General features: G+C 43.2%; 1 protein-coding gene across 4 annotated transcripts; it reads left to right on the forward strand.

The window, feature by feature from the left end:
• The first annotated feature begins 47 nt into the window (after positions 1–47).
• Positions 48–19,139, forward strand: XPNPEP3 (X-prolyl aminopeptidase 3). Of its 4 annotated transcripts, none has more exons than XM_082771410.1 (10): positions 48–346; positions 1,868–1,984; positions 4,425–4,832; positions 7,092–7,294; positions 7,781–7,843; positions 10,598–10,711; positions 12,930–13,015; positions 13,691–13,874; positions 15,385–15,505; positions 16,362–19,139. In XM_082771410.1, the coding sequence occupies exons 1-10, from the start codon at positions 298–300 to the stop codon at positions 16,526–16,528; spliced, it is 1,512 nt and encodes a 503-aa protein (XP_082627536.1). In that variant the 5' UTR covers positions 48–297; the 3' UTR covers positions 16,529–19,139. The 4 variants fall into 4 exon arrangements, with proteins under 4 accessions (XP_082627536.1, XP_082627538.1, XP_082627537.1 ...); XM_082771412.1 differs by having other exon boundaries at positions 48–321; XM_082771411.1 differs by having other exon boundaries at positions 321–420.
• The last annotated feature ends 1,588 nt before the right edge of the window (positions 19,140–20,727 follow it).

Here is a 20,727-nt window from a genome sequence, read left to right on the forward strand (position 1 = left end):
CTCCGCCGACCAAGCCCGCGCGGCGGGCGGAACGTTCTAGAAGCGGGGTGGCCGTTAAACGGCCGGCGGCCGCCCTGAGGTGCAGCGCTGCGCCTCAGGGCGGCCGCCGCCGCCGCGCTGCTCCCCGCTGCTTGCCCTCCTGTGGCAGCGCCGCTCGCCGGGCGCCCTTCGTGCGGGCAGCTCCTCAGGCGGTGCGGGGCCGCCTGTCGGCGGTGTGACGGCGCCGCGACGCGGCGGGGAAGGCCCCTTGGTGGGCGGGCGGGTGGCGGAGCCCCGCGCTGGTGCCGGCCCTCGGCCATGCGGAGGCTCCTGTGGGCGGCGGTGAGGGGCTGGCGCGGCTCCCCAGGTCAGAGGGTCCTCGATGCGGAGCCCCCCCAGCCCCTGCCGCCGGCCCCGGGCGCTGAGGATGGTGGGGAGGGGGTAAGGGGGAGGATGGCTCAGGTCCCGGCTCCGTGGGACGTGGCCCTGGGCCCGCCGGGGGAACGGGGTGTTGTGTGGAAAATAAAGCACCACGTTGGAAAGCTGCCCCAGCTGTTGAGGGTGTCGCTTTATTGAGTGCCTGTTGTGGTCCCTCAGCTCGCTGCCTGCTTGGGGGGGTGGAGGGGGGTAGAGTCTCTGCAAAACCTCTCGTTTTCTGTCGTTAAAACTGTAATCAGCCCTCCCTGCCTGCAGCCCCAGACTGTTCCTCCTGTCAATCATCACGCACTGAATGCTTTATGCTGTGCCTATCATTTGTCCTGTGTAAGTAATACCCAATTAGTGGCTAGGCAGCTCACACAACTCCCAAGGCGTACGGTTCTGCCACAGACCCACGTCCCATCGCCCTGAGAGGCAGGCAGCTGCTCAGCTCATGTCCATGCTTTATGCTTGCTTCTGCTACTGAAAAGTTGATTATCATTTGTGCTGAGAATCCAAGACTATCTACGCTATGGCAGCGTGAATTGGTTTTGTAGTAGGCACGTGGCAAGTGACATGAAAGGCAGTGTCTGAAGCATCAGCTGTTCGATGTTAGGAAACCCACTATCATCTCCCTCCATGTGCTAGATAATTTGCAGCTAGGCATCAGCAATTCTTCAGCTGTGAAAGAAAGCTGTGGGACTGAGAAATCCGAAGTCGGTGCAGTTTGTGACACCAGTATTTAATTGCAGCTTTTGTCTTGCTGTGTGCTCCCCCAGCTCCCAAATTCTCTTTAAAAACTGCCTGCTTTGGCTGCACGAGCAGTTGGTGGGAGTGGAAATGGGATACACAGCGACACTGCTGAGGAACCGTTTTCAACTTGGCCGCTGCTACCGTCAATTAAATACAGGAACACGGAACCTCAAGCATCCTTCATACAGGAACAAAATATCTGCAACTTGGTGACGTCTTAGTGGCGTTGTTAGTAACAAAAGGACTGTAGAGGCCTTGAAAATCCCCCAGTTGTTCCACGTTCACAGAACACATTCATGTTCAGAGCGATCTTTGAAGGTGTAGTCAAGAAACAGCGATACGCAGGTGGGAAGGATCGCTTCGAGCCCTCTGCTGCCAGAGGGAAGCAGGGGGTGGGGACGGTGCTGGGTGCATCTTCTGCACAAAGAGCAGGCATGTGCATGTAACACCGCTTTCTGTTTTCTTGCTGGAGTGCCAGGTTTCATTGTCATTACGCTAATTTCTTTCAATCTGTTTTACAAATATTTGGTCGTTAGTTGAGTTCTGTGCATGTTGTTTTGTAAGCTCGCAAGGTATGCAACAGATTCAAAAGTTGAGGCAAATTTTGTGATACAAGGTGAATGAATGCTACAAAGAGTAAGATGACTGGAGTGTAATTCTGCAGTTTGCTGCCTGGAAAGATCTTTTACCTTGACACGGTGCGTTTCTTTTCCTCTAGTTTGCAAGTCATGTGCGCTCCGAAGATTTTCCATCCAGCCCGCCCAGCAGAAGAAGATTCCAAACCGGTATTTGGGCCAGCCCAGCCCCTTCACACACCCACACCTTCTCAAACCAGGTTAGGTTCACTCTCAGTATCAGCTCATCGCTGGCATTTTGTCTTTTCTCTGCTTTTCTGAGATGTCTAGGACAGAGCATTGATCCGTTGCATCATATGGGTGATTTCAGATGTTCATGATTAGCTTCAGTAGGCAGTAATTATATCTAGTATTTAATTTCATTGTCTGAGGTGATACTGATTCCAAAAACAGGCTTTGCATGTTAGCTTTCTACCTTCTCATCAGACTGCTTGTCATCACTGACTTAAGTCCTGTAGATCTTTCACGGCAGCAGCAACTTGTGAGCTCATTGTCCTGCAAATACAGTCTGTTTTATATGAAGAAGGGAGAATTCTTTGTGTAAGCTGAAATAACCAGAATAATTCATATCCAATGTCTTGTGAGTCACAAAATAAAGGCCCCTATTCATGAAGGGAGACTGGGGAGAGACTTACTGAGAGCTGGTCACCAGTTGTCTAAAGAACGTCCTCTTTAGAAGAGTGTTCAAACTGTGAGGAAGAGAAGAAAAAGAGACAAGTCTCTATGAAGTTAAAAGGTAGCAATAAAACAGACGGTGAGGTTGTGCACATTTATGAAGTAGTGAAAATGAGTTTGTAGATATGAGGTGACAGTGATAACATTTTTTTCAATTGAAAATAAAAATATATTCTTGAATATGTCCAGGAAAATATTCTGAGTTTGTGTTCTTTTTTCATAGGTATGTATACAGAGAGAACAGATGAGTATATAACCGTATACTTAGATGTTTAGTTGTAGGATAATTCAGGTCAGAAGGGCCCTCAGGACATTACCAGGTCCACTCTCTGCTCAAAGCAGAGCTAACTTCAATATTAGATCAGGTTGCTCAAGGCACCGATGAACAGTTCACAGTAAATGAGACACTTTGAAAGTACTCAGAACTGAAATACCAGAGAAGAACCCTAGCTGTTCATAGTAATTTTCCTTTTAATAAAGGAGTGTTGTTTTCCTTAAAATAATAAGACATTGATTTATTGTAATTATTGTTTTTAAAAGAAAATGTCTTTAAGGCAAAGAGAATTCCACGCCTCTCAACTGGAAGGAAACCTACTTCTAAACTTGACTGGACTGTTTGCAGTAGTTAGCTGGCTGGCATGCAGTGGAGGCTAGGAAATTTGTAGCGTAATGAAATGTGGGATCAGATTCCACTAAAACAGCTTCTGTGTTCTATGGCATTTGTAGATCTACAGATAAAAATAAATAAATAAATTACTTTTACACCAAATACCAAGGTGTAAAGTGTAATGCAAACAAAATGTGTTTTCTTTAAACTCTTCTGTCAGAGAAAAACATTCTGCATAAAACTTTATTTCCCACCCCACTTCTGCAAGAATCCATTTACAAGCCATTTTTTTTTCTAGAATTGTCAATACGTTAAATAACATGAAACTAGAATTTAACAGTATAAAAATTCAATCCATGCTAAAATAAGATATTAGCCAAAGCACCGATTAAGGCTCATGCATTGATTTATAGCATAGGTAAGGAGTCTCACATTTAAAAAAATACATACTTAGTCTGTTGCTGGTTGTTTTTTTTTTTTTTTGACTTCAGTCTTGTTTTGGTGAGTCTTTCGATGGCTGTACTTCATGCCCTTTGTAACTGGAGCAATATGAAACATACCTTCATCTAAAATATGATTTGTTTAGTTAGAGTCATTGGAAATACAGTACTTAGCTTTTGAAAAATCCAAATTGTTAATTATCGAGAGCAGCTGCATCTTCCCTGGAGAAGATTCCTTCCTTTAATCAGAGGTTCTGATGCCAGCCTGCAGGTCGTGGTTTCTTTCTGCTTGGAATCCTGTGACTGGTTGTACTCTGCAGGGACAACCTCTGTGTTTCTGAATCACCTCCCAGTAACAGTCTGCCCCTTAGAGCTTAGAACTAGTTACTTTGTGAGTTGACTTAGCGTGTATTTGAATAGACATTTTGGCTTTATCTGAGGAGATCTGTGCTCAGCCTGAGGAGGTAATCTTCTGTTCAATGTCCAGATGCCATAAAAAAAAAACATCAGTTTTCAGCAGCCAAAGTTCAGTTTGCCTTGTCCCTTCCCCATTTTTCCTTATCTATCTGAAATTTGTTTCTTCCAAAGTTTTATTCACTGAATGCTCTGGGTTGTCTAAATCTACCAGGTTCTGTGATTTCTGCCTTTGCACAGAAACATAAAACAGAAAATCTGGCTTCTGTTTAAAATAAGTCTCTCCCTTTGCATGATGGTGGAGCAGAATGAGCGAGGATGTGCTGTAGGGATGGGAGCTGAAGTGGTGTAGGAGACAGTGATGGAAAGACTGATTGTGGAAAGGGCCACAATGAAGCCATGTGTATGAAAGGCATCAGGAAGGAGTCAGGAAACAGGCATTGCGATTAGTAAAATATCATAAGTGCCTTGAATTTCTTGGTCTGATTTGGTTTTTGTTCACAGGGGAGGTAACCCCAGGATTGTCACAGGTGGAATATGCTCTTCGCCGACACAAACTGATGGCGTTGATCCAGAAGGAAGCCCAGGACTGTGAAGGAGTGGACCACACAGTGATTCTGCTATCAAATCCCACGTACTACATGAGCAATGACATCCCTTATGTTTTCCACCAGGACACTAACTTCCTGTACCTCTGCGGCTTCCAGGAGCCTGACAGCATCCTGGTGCTGCAGAGCCTTCCCGACAAAGCGCTGCCCTCCCACAAGGCCATCCTCTTTGTGCCCCGGAGAGATCCGAGACGAGAGCTGTGGGACGGGCCCAGGTCAGGCACAGATGGGGCTGTTGCTCTCACAGGAGTAGATGAAGCTTACACTATAGAGGAGTTCAGGCACTTGGTGGCCAAGCTGAAAGGTAACAGAAAATGGAGGGGGGATGAGGTGAGAAATGGGTTGCAGGGTCTGAACATCGTAACAGTTCTGGGATGTATCTGGGTACTAACTAGGTGAAGCATCTCCCTTGAATACCCAATTAGGGAGCCTGTATTGCTGCTAGTGTCTGTGGAAAAGAGGAGGGTTTCCTGTAGGTGCTTTAAGATACTTTCTCTGTGTTGACTGACTGTAGAAAAGTTGCAGGTTCTTAAGTTAGGCATCTAACTTAGACATCTATAGCTTGCCACAGTGAATTTCCCACCTTTTGTCCCACATAATCCCAGTAAGAATAATTGCTAATGGAGAGGTGGTCTGCACAAGTAGGAGGCTTGTTCTGCTGTTTCTGCCAATTCTGTATTTGATCTGTTCATAGAAAATTTCATTTAGGCTGGCATCTTCCATGTACATTACATTTACTTTGTAATCCCAGTGAGGTGATGCAAAACAGCTTCTCTGACAGGTTCTGTCTGTGCTGTGTGAGCGGTTGTCTTGTCACTGCATATCGGATTCCTCTATGAAAAATGGAGTATTAAGCCATCTCATTTTCTCAAAGCATTCTTGAACACACTGAGCTCAGCTGTGCCCCATCTTTATTACAGAACCAAATATTTGTTAGCTTCTTGAGAGATAATAATGGAAACATACTTTTGAAAATAATAGTTTTTCCTCCACTCTAAACCTCTTGAGTACCCATGTGGCTGCTGGTGAAAAGTAAGGAATATAATAAACAAGACAACCTGGCAGGCCATGTTACTGTTTTAGGTGTGTCTTTTTGCTGATGGAGCCAGAACCAGATGAAGCATGGGAAACTTAAAGGAATTTTGTTCATAATAGACTCTGAAAAATGATCCATCACAAGATCTTGTTAGTCCCCTCACCTTTGTTAGCTAGCTGTTGAGGTATTCTTGAAACACAAACATTACTGTTCTTTAGATGTGTTCTTGTGCATCCTACGTCACCATGTAGCCTCAATACTTACAACCCAGGGTGAATTTGTATGTATTATGAAATGAAGCTGGAAGCTTATGACAATATAAAAAGGGCAAGAGCTTGGGGGATTACACAGACTAGTGAGTGCTGGAGTCTTAAATTCTGTCTCTGATTCTAGGTATTTTGTTTCAAAGAAAGATATATTGAAAATAAAGACACAGAAAGGGCAACAAGAATGATCATAAATATGGATTCTCTATGAGATAGACAGTAGACAAACTTGCTCTGCTTGAAACAGAAAACAATGTGTAAGGTGTGAGAGGTGTGTGGTTATAGAAAGCACAAAGAGGGTGAGTAGGAATGATTAGTCACTATTTTACGCTAGCTACAATCAAAAGGGAACACTGAATGAAATGGTCAGGTGGCAGGTTTTCGCACCTTTTAAGTTTTAAACTGTAGATCATTCATGAGAGGTTTGGAGCATCAGAAGTATAAATGGAGTCAAAAGCTTTTAGTTCCGTGAAAAGCAGTTACTCAGTTATGAAGATGGAGCATTGACGTGAAGAGACCAAAAGCAAGGAGGATGTGCTAGGAGAAATAATTTTCCACTAATACCCTGTTTCTTAGAGACTTTTTGTGAGCACCTGCTAATGGTTACTGTCACCAAAGATAGAGGGTCTAGGTGGGCCTCAGCTGTGACTCTGTGTGGCTTTTCTACTCATTCCCACTTAAAATGCTCCTGTGGGGCAATGTGGGTGCGAGCTCTGATGTTCTAAATAAATTTTCACACTGGTAAATGCGCTTGTCCTCAGTAAGTTCATCTCTAAATGGCTGAAATAAGCAGTTGTTCCCCAAAGATATTTTGAAGCATGGTTGATAACGACCGTGATTCCATGCAGTGGGTGACGTGCCTTGCAGCAGAGGGGACAGGCTAAATGAGAGAATGATTCAGAGTGTGCGCCACTGCAATGCGGCGGCTTGCTTACCTCTACAAGTGCGGCTTTGATACACAGATCCTAAATTAATCCATACAAAATCCGTGCTGATCACAAAACCCAGTATTTGCATACAAGTGGGGATTTGTCAAATCTTACATGTTATGCATTGCTAATTTTCCAGGTTTTGAAGAGAGCTCTATTCTTCTGTGAAAGGATATATATGGCCTATAAATGCAGATTCAAAGGAAATTATCTTCTCAAATGTAGCAACAGGTCTAGTTTAGGAGGAACGATTTTGTTCAGTATAGGGAGGAAGTAGGGAGGAAATTTCTAAATTTATCTTCTTCTGCGTCAGCTTTTGTTTTGTATTCCAGGTGAGTCAAGCATGGTGTGGTACGACTTGACTAAACCAGTGCATAAAGAGCTGCACTCTGACTATATGCAGCCCCTGGCTGAGATAAAAGCTCGCAGCAAAAATCATATCCAGGGCATCCGACGTCTAGTGCAAAACCTTCGGCTGATCAAATCTCCTGCAGAGATTGAAAGGATGAAGATAGCTGGACGGGTGACAGCAGAGGTATGCAGTTGTGCTCAAAATGAACTGCTCCCAAAATAAACCAATGCATTCCTTTAAATTAGAAAGGGGAGAGGGGTGGTGATAGGGTGAGGTAGGTTGGAAGGATAAGGTCTAATCTTAGTTACTGAGCTGCTGTCTCTCAGCTATTGGCTGAGCTCAGCTCCCTCCACATGACAAGGAGAAACAGGAAGACTGTTTGGACCACTTGCTTCTCTCAATTAATGGAACTTCTTTCAATTAGTGTAAGCCAAGATGAGCCAGTAGCTGTTAGACTGTTTTAAAGTACTATATATTCAGGAACAGGGGTTGCCCTATACTCTCTCCCCAGCTTCCACTCTTCTTATGACATTTTCTTCCCCATTTATCCCATTGTTTTCAAGGAATCAGCTCATTTTAGGCATTCCCCAAAAGAGAACGGATAACAAAAAAGAATTTCTCTCAAGTTCAGGCTCCTTTACTAACCGAAAGGCCCTGCTTTTTTTGTAGGCTTTCATAGAGACAATGTTTGCCAGCAAATCTCTGGTGGATGAAGCCTTTCTGTATGCAAAGGTGAGTATGTCATTGTTGGGAGTGAGATAGAAGGACCAGATTATTTTTATTCTTCCAGGAAACTAGGAATTTCAGATCTCCCTATGATGTGCCTCCCACTGTAGCATATTTCTCCTTCACCCAACTCTCACATCTCCTTAGACTCCCTGGACTCTCCTCAAACTGGAACTGCAGTCTTCTTTGGACAACTCCTTTGACCTAAGTCAGTGTTGCAGCAGATTGTTTTCGAGTGTGCTGGGAGATGTCAACAGATTCTGAATTTGGGACCTATAATAATAAAAACTTGCTTCCACCCCTATGGATATATATCTTGTACCATGTAGCCATATTAGATTCTTACTCTCACGTATGGACTGGTCCCAGTGTTCAGTGTTCTGACACTGAGGATAAAATATTCTTCCTGGAGGTCTTTTTTGTTTGTTATCTTTATTTCCAAGGAGCAGTGAAGTTGAAGCCAAAGCTCCAGAAAGGGTTAATGTGCCTTTAAAGGCATAAAAAAGAAAAGTGTTTGTTTGTTTTAAAGTAACTGAAAAGTAAGGCTGTTCTCTAGCCTCTTTGAATATGCTGGCCTAATTCTTCAGAGCATCTTGAGGCACAAAGTAATTCTACCAGTGATGGCGGGAAGCTACTGAGTGAAAATTTGATTTAAGGAGTACACAGTTGGTGTGGGGGAAGTTGCAATGTGGAAGAAAAAGCAAACAAAAAAACATGGGAGAAGAGTGAGGAGGACTGAAGAGAAGGGTTAAAGGGAGACAAAATTTAACAACTAATTCCGGAATAATTGTAAAAGAGAGGTTGGCTGCGGCTGTGTTTGGGTGAGCTGTGAGCATATCTCATGGACAAGAGTTCAAAGTGTGCCTTATCTAAGCAGTCTGATTGCTCTGGAGAAATACTAGGCTAATAAATGGAAAATCCTGAGCTTGAACATAAGATTTCAGTAGAGTTTTTGTTTGTTTGTTTATTTTTACCATTTCCACTTACCCTGAGTTAGAATTTGGATCTTCCTCTCCTTGCTGAACATACAAAGAGACTATGCACATATCTGCAAGAAAAATAACTTGCTGTAGATGACAATTCATACAACAGATAATAACTGGGAAAAGTAGTAAGATAAGATACTTTTATGTTGCAATTATCTGCTATTTGCTTAATACAGCATTGTGAGATTCAAGAAGTTACTTCTTTAAGGTGTGTGATATTGTTAACCATGTAAATCAAATGCAGCCTGTTTTCTACTGTCCATTTTACAATTTTACAGACTATCACCAAGGCAATTGTGATAAAAAAGCTGGAGCTGCGTGGAAGAACAAAAAAAAAAAAAAGCTAACTTTCAATTACTGAAGGAGTTCTTCCTGGGTGGTTGTTTGTCTCAATGACTGTGCGTTACCATTTTAGTGAACTTTCTTTCTTTTGTGCACATTCTCACCTTCCACATCTGGAGAGGGGCGTATCTAATTAATGTATAGCTTGTCAGCAGCTGTGGTGTCTGCTTTTGTGGCAGCTTTCAGAGTAAGGTCAGCATGGGGAATTCTTTAGCAGTACTTCTCCCACCCTTATTGAAGGAACGTATCAGTTGTCAAAGTTTATCTGCTATTGATATCTTTTTCTAATGTATTTAACTACAAAACCTGCTAAACAATCAGAGATAGTTATGATCTTATTCTAGAAAACAATTGTATTGTACAAAATATAAGGAGGTGTAACAACTATTTGTAAAGCCTCCGCCTCTTGACTGTAGCCTCTCACTGCACTGGATTACCACAACTGTCTTTAAGCAATGTAGGCACCTCTCAGTTACAAAATAAACACTAATTTGCTTGCACATTTGCTAAGGAATCACATGAGGAATTGCAGTGAGATGAGTATTTGAGGAACATCAGCAGGATTTGACCCTCAATTCTGACATAGATGGGCCTGTGCTGACATGGCAATGAGCAGTATGTCTAATGTGTAAAGAAAATAATTTTAGTTTAAATGGATTTCACAGCTCAATTTTTCACTCTTCTTCAGGATAGTAAAATCTACCTTACTACATATAGGAATCCTGAAGTGCTCTGTCCCACGTGTTTTTGCTAATTATAGAAAAGATCTGTTAGTGATATGTTAGTAATATATTGAGGATATAGAGGGGCTTTATAGACATAAGTTTATTCATTTTGATGCTTTCATCTGCTTCATCACTGAAGGAAGGTAAAAATCTTGAACTTTTGGGGGAAAAAAAAAGAAAAAGATTTACTTATTTATTGCTCAGAGATGCAGCTAGCACATACTTTCTTAACCTTCTTATTGGACAGGGTCTTAAAAGTATATACTGCTGTAAATATGCAGGTAGTCTGTAATTTTAAAAGACAACAGCAAAACACACCTGTTGTCTTGCTGGCATTTAGGATCTTAGTCGATCTGCAAAGTTGTATGGCAACTAAGAGCATTATCTTGTAGCAGAGCAAATCCTCGCATTGATTTATGGCAACATCATGAATGTTTGATACTGTATTGAACAACTTGCACCATCGAGAGCTTCCATGAGATTGGATGCAGGTTTAAAACCTCTTCTTGAAAAGTGGATAGCTCTGTATTATTTTCTCCAGAGTTCTGGGAAAACTTCTAGGCTGTTTTCATGTAATGAATTCACTCTGCAATGTCACTTTGTGTCATACAAAGTAAGAAAAGACTTGTAGGACGTGAATTATAATAGCCCCAGGGCAAGTAATCAGCAGCACTAACTGTTTTCTCCTCTCTGAATCTGTTTTCCAGTTTGAATTTGAGTGCCGGGCTCGTGGTGCTGATATCTTGGCCTACCCCCCTGTTGTAGCTGGTGGCAATAGATCAAACACTTTGCACTATGTGAAGAACAATCAGCTCATCAAGGTAAACCATATGCTGTCCAGTTACTTTAAATGCGTTTCTGGGACACGCTGTCCCCATATGCATCCCCATGCTGATCTCCATTTTGGCTGAGCAGATCAAAACACTTAAATGTTTTCAAGTTAGCAGGGGAAAGGAATTCTCCCTGGTAAGCTTTACTGACAGTGACAGATTAACTTCACTCCTTCTAGTCTCTTTCTCTCCTCTTTACACTTGCTGCTGTATTTTCTGCAGAGTGCAAGGACTTGAAAACAAGCTTCCAAATACTTCATTTAGCAAGCATGGCTGCTCCTGCACCATGTTCCTGTCCTGTAGTGTGCAGTGCTGGGTGAATTGGCAGCCTCACAGAAGAGAGGGACCACTGCAGCAGAGAGAGTTAAGGCACTCCGGGGCCTTCTGCTGCCACTTGCATTGCTTGGCCTTGCTTTGCAACCTAAGGTGCAAAAATGCCTTCCTTCTCTGGCTAAGCTGAAATGCATTCCAGACTCCATGTAGGCCAAAAAAGCAGGGAAGAGGAACAAGGAAGGAAAGGACTAGCATTAAATCTTGAGAGAGGTGAATTAAATAGTTGTAGGTAAATTAATGAATCTGCCTTATTTTGAAGATTCCTACTATTGAACTGAACCCTTTCCAGCTCTCCTGATAAAACAGCTCTAGATTCAGAGAAGTATTCTGAGAAGCAGTGTAACCCCACTGCTGTATTCACAATTTTCATCTCAGTGGAGCATATTTTCCCTTAATGTTAATATAGGAGGAAACTTTTCCTGCTAGCATTGTCTTGTTTTGAAGCTGGCACGTAAGCAGACCTTGAAATGATCTGCAGGGACACACATACAAAAGATATGACAGGCTGTTTGGGGCAGAAAGAAGCTTTGTTGTACTGTCATCCAAGGTCAGGCATGCACACGTAACTCCAGCTGCTCCTGTTAAAGTTGTTCTGTTAGATACTGTCACTTGCTCTTTCTAAACAGGTAAGTAGGAGGTTAAACACACAAACTTGACTCCTCCTTTGTGAGCTGCCTCTTACAGTTCTTGTTGCCAAATAGGCTGACAAGGTATCTGATTTGGAAGGAATCTAAAGGTTTCATATGGCCAGGTGTGTACAGTCCACTGCTTAGTAGACTCCTCTTTAAAAAAAGAGAAAAAGCTGTGTAACATAAGAAGGCACTCACCGAACAATGAAAACACAGGCTGGACTCCTTTAGCCAGTAAATTGTTACTCAGCTTGTTTAATTGCTTGGACAAGGACAGGTGCTACAATTTCATATTTTACTTAAATAATTGAACCAACTATTTTGAAAAAGTTGAAAATAGAGTTTAAATGGATAGCTAATGGCTTATATGTGTGATAGTGAGACAATCTCACTGCTCATTTATCTACGTTGTGAGTGTGTGTGGCACTTATCTGCACATAATGATAGTAGCACTGGAAGCAATGCAAGCCATCCGCTTCTGGTTTTCCCTTAATGCACTAGAATTATTTTTTGTCATGCCACATTGTGGCTGCTGGCACAGTCTGGTCTGTGGAATGAATCTCTATAAAAGGTCTTGAATTACATGCAGTGTAAATCCGTAGAGAATTTAATCCAAAGTTTGTACAGTTCTGATTGCTCCAGTTGTTGCTAGCCCCTTCAAGGGAGGAAAGCAAGGCACTGGTTTTATTCCTGGCACTTTCTCTTTTTTTGCATTGTTTTCTAGAAAATGGGCAGTCAGTGATTTGATTGACATGGAGTTTCACATCTCCAAAAGTCCGTTTTTCATTACCAGGTAGATTCAGAAGTATATTTGAGAGCAGTCAAGAAGGTCCCAGAAGAGAAAGAAGATGGTACAAACTATTCAGTAGTGCTTTTACAGCAGACATACACTGCCAGAGGTTATTTTGCTGAGTCTTGTGACAACGCTAAATTTCTTACTTGTTAGTGATCATGGTGGTAACTCAAAAAAACTTTTTTTATTTTGCAAAACACTTCTGTCTCAGTCACTGAGACATTTCACTAGTGAAAGGAGTCACTGGCACAATTTACTGGAAGAGAAACAGTCCAACTGGAGTAGTCTATTTATAAACAGTAGCACCTGGGGTGTTGTTCTGCAAACGGGATTCACATCTCTGCAGCTGCTTTGCAAGAATAACTGTATAACTTCCTTTCTTGCTCTCAGACAGAGAAATCAATTCAGTTAATAGCAACTGATCCACACAGCATTTTTTCCTGTTGTTCTCCAGGATGGTGAACTGGTCTTGCTAGACGGTGGATGTGAGTCTTCCTGCTACGTAAGTGACATCACACGAACCTGGCCCGTCAATGGAAGGTATTGCTGCAGTGAGGCTGTTTTGAAGGAATATGAGAAGCTCTTAAATAATTCACAGTTTGAATGTGTGTGTGTGACCTGTTCCTGAACAGTTTGAACAGGTCCCATTCTGTGGTTTTTCAGAGTAATCAAATTGCATAAGTGAATCTGGCAGTATGAGAAGTTATATTCCCCGATGCCTCATTCATTACTGCATGAATATTTGGGATCACTGCTATTTTCACTGTTATGGTATATCTTAAGTGCAGAGGGGGCTCTTGTGCATTCAGCTGCTGCTAACCCTGGTTGTGTGTAGGGGAACAGAAATTTAGTTTACAATTGCATGACTTTGCCAGTTGTGAATTTGCTGGTATGGTGTTGCTTACTGCGCCATGTGGTTACATGTTTGATTCCTGCATGTTTTAGCTCAAGTGTGTTATTTTTCCAGCAGTAGCATTGCCTTGATTTGATTTGGGGTTAAGAAGTCAACCTGAAACCCTGCCTCTACCCAATGTGATGCCTTGTCTGGTATTTCAAATAAGAAGGCAGTTACTTTCCTTTCTGACTTTCCTTGTTCCATCACTGAACTGAATCTGGCCCTAAAACAGCTTCTGGATCTCTATCCAGAAGAGATATTGTGAGATACTGACTTAATTGTGAGAAATGCCCTTTGGTCCTTTTCTCAATGTTTTGCAGGTTCACCAAACCTCAAGCAGAACTATACCAGGCTGTCCTGGACATCCAAAAGTCCTGTCTGAGCCTCTGCTCCCCAGGTGTGAGTCTGGAAAATATCTACAGCCTCATGCTGAGCCTTATTGGACAGAAACTGAAAGATTTGGGGATCCTAAAGAGCAGTGTCACTGAGAGCCAATTCTTCAAGGTACTTGAAGGTTTTTTAATCCAGCTTCTCCCCGCTAGGCCTGACTATTGCATCCGTAGGCTATATTACGGGCTTTAGTTTGGATCAGGAGTGTGCTTTTGAAGTCAATCTTTTAATTGCCCCTACTTAATATGTTTTAATTAATGTCGTGGCCTGGTCTCAGCACAGAACTGGATTTTTTTCAGATGAGGCTAAACTTGGAAGTTGTGTTTCAACCCCTGATGGGCATTCAGCCCACAATTTGATCTGAAGTAAAATCTCAGTCTTACACGTGCATCGTGTGGATGTTATCCCCTTGGCACTTACTATTTCACTCTGCAGATCCATTCCCAGTGGCCTGCACTACATATTAATGTAGATATACTTTAGAATACAGGCAGTCTGAAGGGACCTATAGAAACGTTGGCACTAATGCAGAAGTCTGTGTCAAGGGCTGACAGCAGGTAATTAGTCATAGTTCCATGCTTTAAAATAGCCTAAATTTGCAGTTCTACCAAAAGGTGCAGCCCATTTTCCCAGTCTTTCCACCTGCTGCCTCTTCTGCACCTCTTTGTGTCACTGCTGGGATTCACAGAATGAGCTGGGGAACGGACTGGGGAACTGCTCTGCTGCGGAGCCGAACCTGCAGACAAGACAGGGTTGTTTGGCAGTTGGAAAAGTTCACCTGGTCCCATTCACTGCAAACCGGTGTGATTGCTGATGCAGATACGAGAAGGCTGGCAGGAACCAGGTGGCAGAACTATCCCTTTGGCAGCAGTACAGATTTCTGCCAGATTTAATTGTCCTGCAGTGTCAGTGCAATAACAGCACATGTTCTCGGCCCTGACCGGAGGCTCCCATGCCGCTTTCTCTCGGCAGGCGGCAGCACAGCCAGATGAGATCAGCGGCTGCAGCTCAGTCCCCAGTGAATGTGAGGAGCGTGGGGCAGAGGAGGAATTGGCTCTTTGATTCCCCCTGACACACAGCTCCTCTGGAGGGAGGGGATTGGGATGATGCAAGGGGAGGCAGTAACAGTGCCCGGTAGAGGTGGGTTAAAATCCTGCTGTAGCTGCTGACTGAAATTGGCACAGCACCCTCTCTGTCGTGCATAGGAGGCTGCTTCATCACATCACACAGCAGCTGGTGCAGCTGCTGCCAGTTGTCAGGGTCAAATGATGGGAGCAACACAGGGCTTGGATGCGTAAGGGATGGAAAGGGTCAGGGCAGCAGAGTTCAGCGAGCCAAAAACTGAGGTCTTGCCTGTCCTGCTGAGGTAGTGATGTGCTCGGGCTGTTCTTGCCAGGGAGGAGGAAAGGCAGTTTGCAACATGCTCAGAACAGCCAGCTGGTACAATTAGGTTTTGAGGGCCCTCCAGTTCTGATACCTGGAAGACCCAGTGACCTAGTCATTGCAGTGAGACTGCTTGCTAAGCACAGAACTCTGCTCTCTCTCCTCTCCAGTCTTTTGCATTGGAACAACGGGTTGGCCTGTGTTTAACTACCTCCGTAACACTTGTTTTGTCTTCTGCTAGGCTGTTCGAAAGTACTGCCCGCATCATGTGGGCCATTACCTGGGCATGGATGTTCATGATACCCCAGATATATCCCGATCTCTCCCGCTCCAGCCAGGCATGGTGATAACCATTGAACCAGGTAAAAAAATGTACAGTCAGTGGTGGACTTTTGTCCAGGTAACACTGAGGATAACAGTATTGCATCGAATATTTAGTTGGTCCCTTAGACCAAAGCATTCAGGTCCTTTCTTGCTGAAATTAGGAATGATTACAGGGTTTGAAAATGTTAACTTAATCCTCTCACAAAGTCATTACAGTATTAGAAAACCGTATTTCCCTCCCAGACATAGCCAAGCTAACAAACTGTGGGAGTTAACTCTCAGAAAGTGTCTGTGCAGCATAAGGCAGAGCAGACTCAGACTGTTAGCATTTGACCCTCAGCAGCACAGGTGAATTGCAGGGCAGAGAAGCAGAGTAAACTCACTTGTGTTGTGGTCTGTGTGACTGTGACTAAACTACTACCAGTCACTGGTAGCGTAAGTCTCGTGAACCCTGCAGCCTGCAATTACAGGCATTCACAACTTGTCTTTGCAAACTAGGCATTTCACGATGAATCTTTATTTCTTGTCATTGGATTTGGAGCTGTCAGCTGAAAACTGGTATTTAATGCTCGGCTCTTCTCTCTTTCTATTCAGAACACTGTTAAAATCATCATTGTGAGCATTGAGAGCAAGAAATGCAGAAGGACTAGCTGTAGTTGTGGAAGTTTTAATCGACATGCTAGCATCTGCAGGCACTGAGAGAGACTTTCCTTTCTTTTTCTACCAGCTGCTGTGATTGAAGGAAAGAGAGCGGCTTCCCTTATTAAACTTCTTCAGGGTCCAACTTCTGTTATATTGCTGAAAGTCTGACCCTGTTCTCATGGTGGTGCGGTGAGGGAAAGATGTTATTCTGGAGAGTGTGGCATGTTTTAATTCCCTTTTTAATTCCTTCAGGCCTTTATATCCCTGAAGATGACATGAATGCCCCGGAGAGGTTTCGTGGCATTGGTGTGCGCATTGAGGATGATGTTGTGATAGCAGAAGATTCGCCTCTCATCTTGTCTGCTGACTGTCCCAAGGAGATCTACGACATCGAGCAGATTTGTGGCCGCAGCTCGTGATGACCCTCCTCTGCCTCTTGCATCCTTCCTGGGGGGCGCACGCCTCCAGGGGTGCAGATCTCTGTGACTGGCTGTACTTGTCGAGTGATGGGAGGTGTGGACTGCTGATGGCTATTCCCAAACCTGAGGCTGGGAAGTAGAATGCAAGAGGCTTAGGCACCGAGGGCTGAAAAGCAAAGCAATCTTTTCTGTCTGCATTTTCCTTCTGATTTCCTTCTAGCTGTTGTAGGACATGGGGGTGAATTCATCCCTTCAATATGTGGATCCATCGGTTCTGGTGCCTTTGGATGGATTTTGTGAGTGCCACCACCAGGGCTTTTGCCTGGTCCCTCTATGTATGCATAGGTGCAACTGCTGAGGGCCCTTTAGTGGTAGTTTCACACCAGTCAGTTTTTTAAAACTTTGAAAAATGCTGTTTTGAGGCAATAAGGCTGTGTCAGACACCTTTGACTTTATAGAGCCCTGGAAGAAGGGAGTTTGGTAGTCAGGAAAATGGGTTTGGTTGGGAGGTAGTTTTACCTGAAGCCTTTGCAGAATGCTTTTACTATTCTAAGGGTAAGGACGTGCTTGGACCCTGTTAAAGAAGATGCAAAATGGGCCAACAACAGGGAAAAACATCTCATCTGGTCCTTCAGCTATTTGAAGTGTTTGGAAAGTTTAGAGTGTACTAGTAGGGCTCAGGAGGTTGTACACACCCATTCTTGCTGTCTTCCACATTCCCCTTTTTTATCCCAAATTTCCATTCCAGGTTCCTGTTTGGAGCCCACCACTGCCCTGGGAAGCTAGGGCCACGTTGGCTGTGCTGGGCTCCACCGGGAAGCTGCTGGTTGTCACCCAAATGTGAGATGTTCGATTCTGGGACAGTCATGGCACCCTTCTGGTTTATGCTGTAAGTGCCAGCAACTTTAGCGGTGCATTTTTCAAGAGACTGCAGTATGGCAAGTCACAAGTCTTTTTACAGCTTTTGTGAAATAATTCTGCTTTTCAGAACACCGAGGGCATAATCACTGCTGCCTTTTGGGTTTTGCCAAGTGTCAGTAGGTAATGCTATGTGATTATATTTTTTGAGGCAGCTGCAAACGTGAATTGTGGCCAGGATGGATGAGGAGTAAAGAGACTTGTCTTTTGTCAGCATCAAACTACAACTCAAGCCATTGTATGCCATAGTAAATATACCTACTTGAGGCAAACGTGGTGTCTGTGTATTTCCTAAAGATATTTTGACAATCAGTTGTTTAACATGTGAAAATTGCCTCTAATCAATGTATCTCCTGTTATTTCTGCTTACTTCTGCTTCATATAATCTTTTGTCTTTTCCGATTGTAGCTTTCAGTATTTTTCCTCTCAGTTTTTTATTCTCTTCTCTTCCAATATTGACTCACTTTGACACACCATATCACTGCTTCCTAGTGCCTGCTTTCCTTTCTCATCAATGGCATTGTCTCTTCCCTTTTTTGCCTTAATTCCCCACAGTAGATGTAGGGGATGGTAATCAGGGTTCTCGAGTATGACTTCTGGCTCTGTTGCTGTGTAGCATCTAGCAAAATCTGCTTTTTTCTTTTTTTTTTTTTTTCTTTTTTTTTCCTTTCCTTTTCTTTCTGCTTCATTTCACTCAGTGAAGGCCAGCCAGCCAGTGTCACGCAGCTCCCATTGCTTTTAATGGGAGCTGGGTGTGTCCACCAGCATGTGAATTTGGCACTTGAAAGGCAGCCAAGACACGCTGTAATTTTGTTTTTTAAACACGATGAAAAGTGAATGTTTTTACAGAGTTTCATGTATCAAGTTTCACCTAGCGAAGAGAATCTGCTAATCTCAGACATTTTTTTTAGATGCCCATGCGTTACAGTGAGAAGCACAGTGTAAATTGTTAGATGGAAGGCCTGTCAAGCGTGGACACAGATCTGACTGTTACTTTTAATGTTCTTTGGATCTGTAACACGTTTGTTGTTCCAATTACACATGTTAGAACCATATGAACAAGGAAAAATCTTGGATTTTTGAACTTTGTAAGCAGCTTAAAATAGCATTAACCTGGGCGCTACATGTGTCTGCTGATCACATCTGCCCAGGTACTTAACTGCAGAGTTAATGGTTATACTTACTGTAAATAAGCCTTTGGAATACATATAAAAATATTTTTAAGATAAATCATTTTCTAGAAAGTCATTTATTGGGCCATCAAGTTGCATGGCTGTTGAATTGATGTAAGCACTTCCAGGAAAAGCATTATTTTTCAGGGAGATTTATAAATTATCTTGTACATTGTCAAATATAGGCACACACTACTTCCTATCTTTCAGGAAAATCCTGCAGCTTGCACACACCAGTAGATTTTAGGAATGTTGAGGATGAATGTTCTTGTCAGTAAAGAAGTGTTTGTGACTCTGCTGGAGGAGTAATTGGTCTGCTTGGACTGCTGTGCCCTGACATGCAAAGTGTACCTGATTTAGGCTGTGAATTGCTGGAGCAATCGAAGTTTCTCTATTTTTTTTCAGAGTGTTTAGCCATTTCTTCTGCATAAACTGCTGCAAATGTTTTGAATCTGTTGCTCCGCGAGAGTCCATTTTGCAGAATGTATTAAATTTGAGTTTTACCAACCTACATTTTTGAAGGCTTTTTCTCAGTTGTTGCAGAAGTGGACGGTCAGAGTGTCGTCTGGTACCTACGCGCATGATGCAGCATCCCTTGAATACAACCAAATCTGTGAACGTTTCACACGTCCTTCACCAAGAAACTAGTCTAAAGAATTCCTCCTCTGACTGCCTGTAACAGTGACGTACCTCCCAGATCTCCGTTCCCATACTGCCGGATTTCCAGCCTGTCCGCCACTGCAGAGGTTCCTCACTCCCACCACTTGGGTGCAGGAGCCGCTCTCGGTGGCCGCTCGAGTTGTCGGCTGCTCGATGAGGGTGAATCCATTTCCTAACCCTTGCTGCCGAATCCTCTTTGCTGGCTCGTAGGAGCTCGACTATGTGTACCTTAAGGCGTCTTTTCTTGGGCTTCTTGAGCCAGCAGAAACTGAGGTATATGCAAGTGCATTTGGGGAGAGATTTTACGGAACTACGGCACGGGCCTTAAGGGAATCAGAGAATGAGATAAAATTTTCACATCAGAGCCAGCCATCCCCATGGAGAAGCTGCTTGGCTTTCAGAGGAAGCCCAGGAGGCTTTTCTTGGCTTTCCCTTTTCATACTCTACCAGAGGCCTGCTCTGCTTTGCAGGTAACTAGTTGGTAGTAAAGTCCTGGTGTTAAAGTACAGTCTGAGCAGAGACGTTAATTTGCAGATAGGCTTCTGTCATCAACGTGGAAATTTGGCATTTAACACAGTTTGGCATTCAATCTCTGTTATCTGTGAAAAAATACAATATGTCTTTTCTAAAATTGCACTTGATATTTTGCAAAGCAACCTGATGGTCTGGGAAGGAGGAGCAAACCGAGGGGGCACATAAGAGGGAATGGAGATGGAGGCTTCTGGGAACGTACAGCGCAAAAGAGAAGATTCAGGAGGAGGGAGTAATTTAGAGCCAGGGGGATTTGTGCAGGTGGATGTAACAGCAAGGAGACAACGTCCAGGTGTAAAAAGGATATTCGGTACCTTGCCAGAGCAGCACCATAGCTGAGAAACTGGTTATGCTAGCTGGGAGACCCTGATTGATTTGTCCTGCTCGAGGGGGGAGGAAAGGAGTCAGATTGTATTGATGAACTTGGTCTTAACAGCTAGTTTAATTATTTCTTTTAAAAATCAATAGAATTATCCTATAAGAAAGTTTCCTGCAGTTTCATGTTATTGATCATGTGTCATATTTTAAGTAATGTGCAGGGGGAAAAGTACGTTTCTAGGCAAAATCTTCATTATGATGGAGGGAGCAAGGCTGAGGTTACATACTCTTATGCTACCCAAATTGCTACTATGGAAATTTAGTAATTACTCCCAGAAGAACTTCTGTAAAGCAGAAAGAGTTAAGGTTAAACTTAGAAAAAATCCATACGAGATAAATGACCAAAATACTTTAATTATGATGAGATGCTTAGTACTTTGTGTAACTGGATAATGACACTCTGCACTGCAATAAATTGATGGGTTTGGATTTCTTTTGAAGTGAGTTGTGTAGAAACATATATGGGCATCTTTCATCAGTGCACAGACCTAAACTGTGTTGCAGTTTCTGATGATACTTGTGCTCCCTACACACATGCTC

This window comes from Aythya marila (genome assembly GCF_965140915.1).
Source record: "Aythya marila genome assembly, chromosome: 1".
Classification (NCBI taxonomy): Eukaryota; Metazoa; Chordata; class Aves; order Anseriformes; family Anatidae; genus Aythya; species Aythya marila.

Coding starts and splice junctions, on each gene's coding strand:
- XPNPEP3 (XM_082771409.1), top strand. CDS start 1,446: ATGTTCAGAGCGATCTTTGAAGGTGTAGTCAAGAAACAGCGATACGCA. Junction 1,985..4,424: donor CCCACACCTTCTCAAACCAG/GTTAGGTTCACT, acceptor TTTTGTTCACAG/GGGAGGTAACCCCAGGATTG. Junction 13,016..13,690: donor ACCTGGCCCGTCAATGGAAG/GTATTGCTGCAG, acceptor AATGTTTTGCAG/GTTCACCAAACCTCAAGCAG.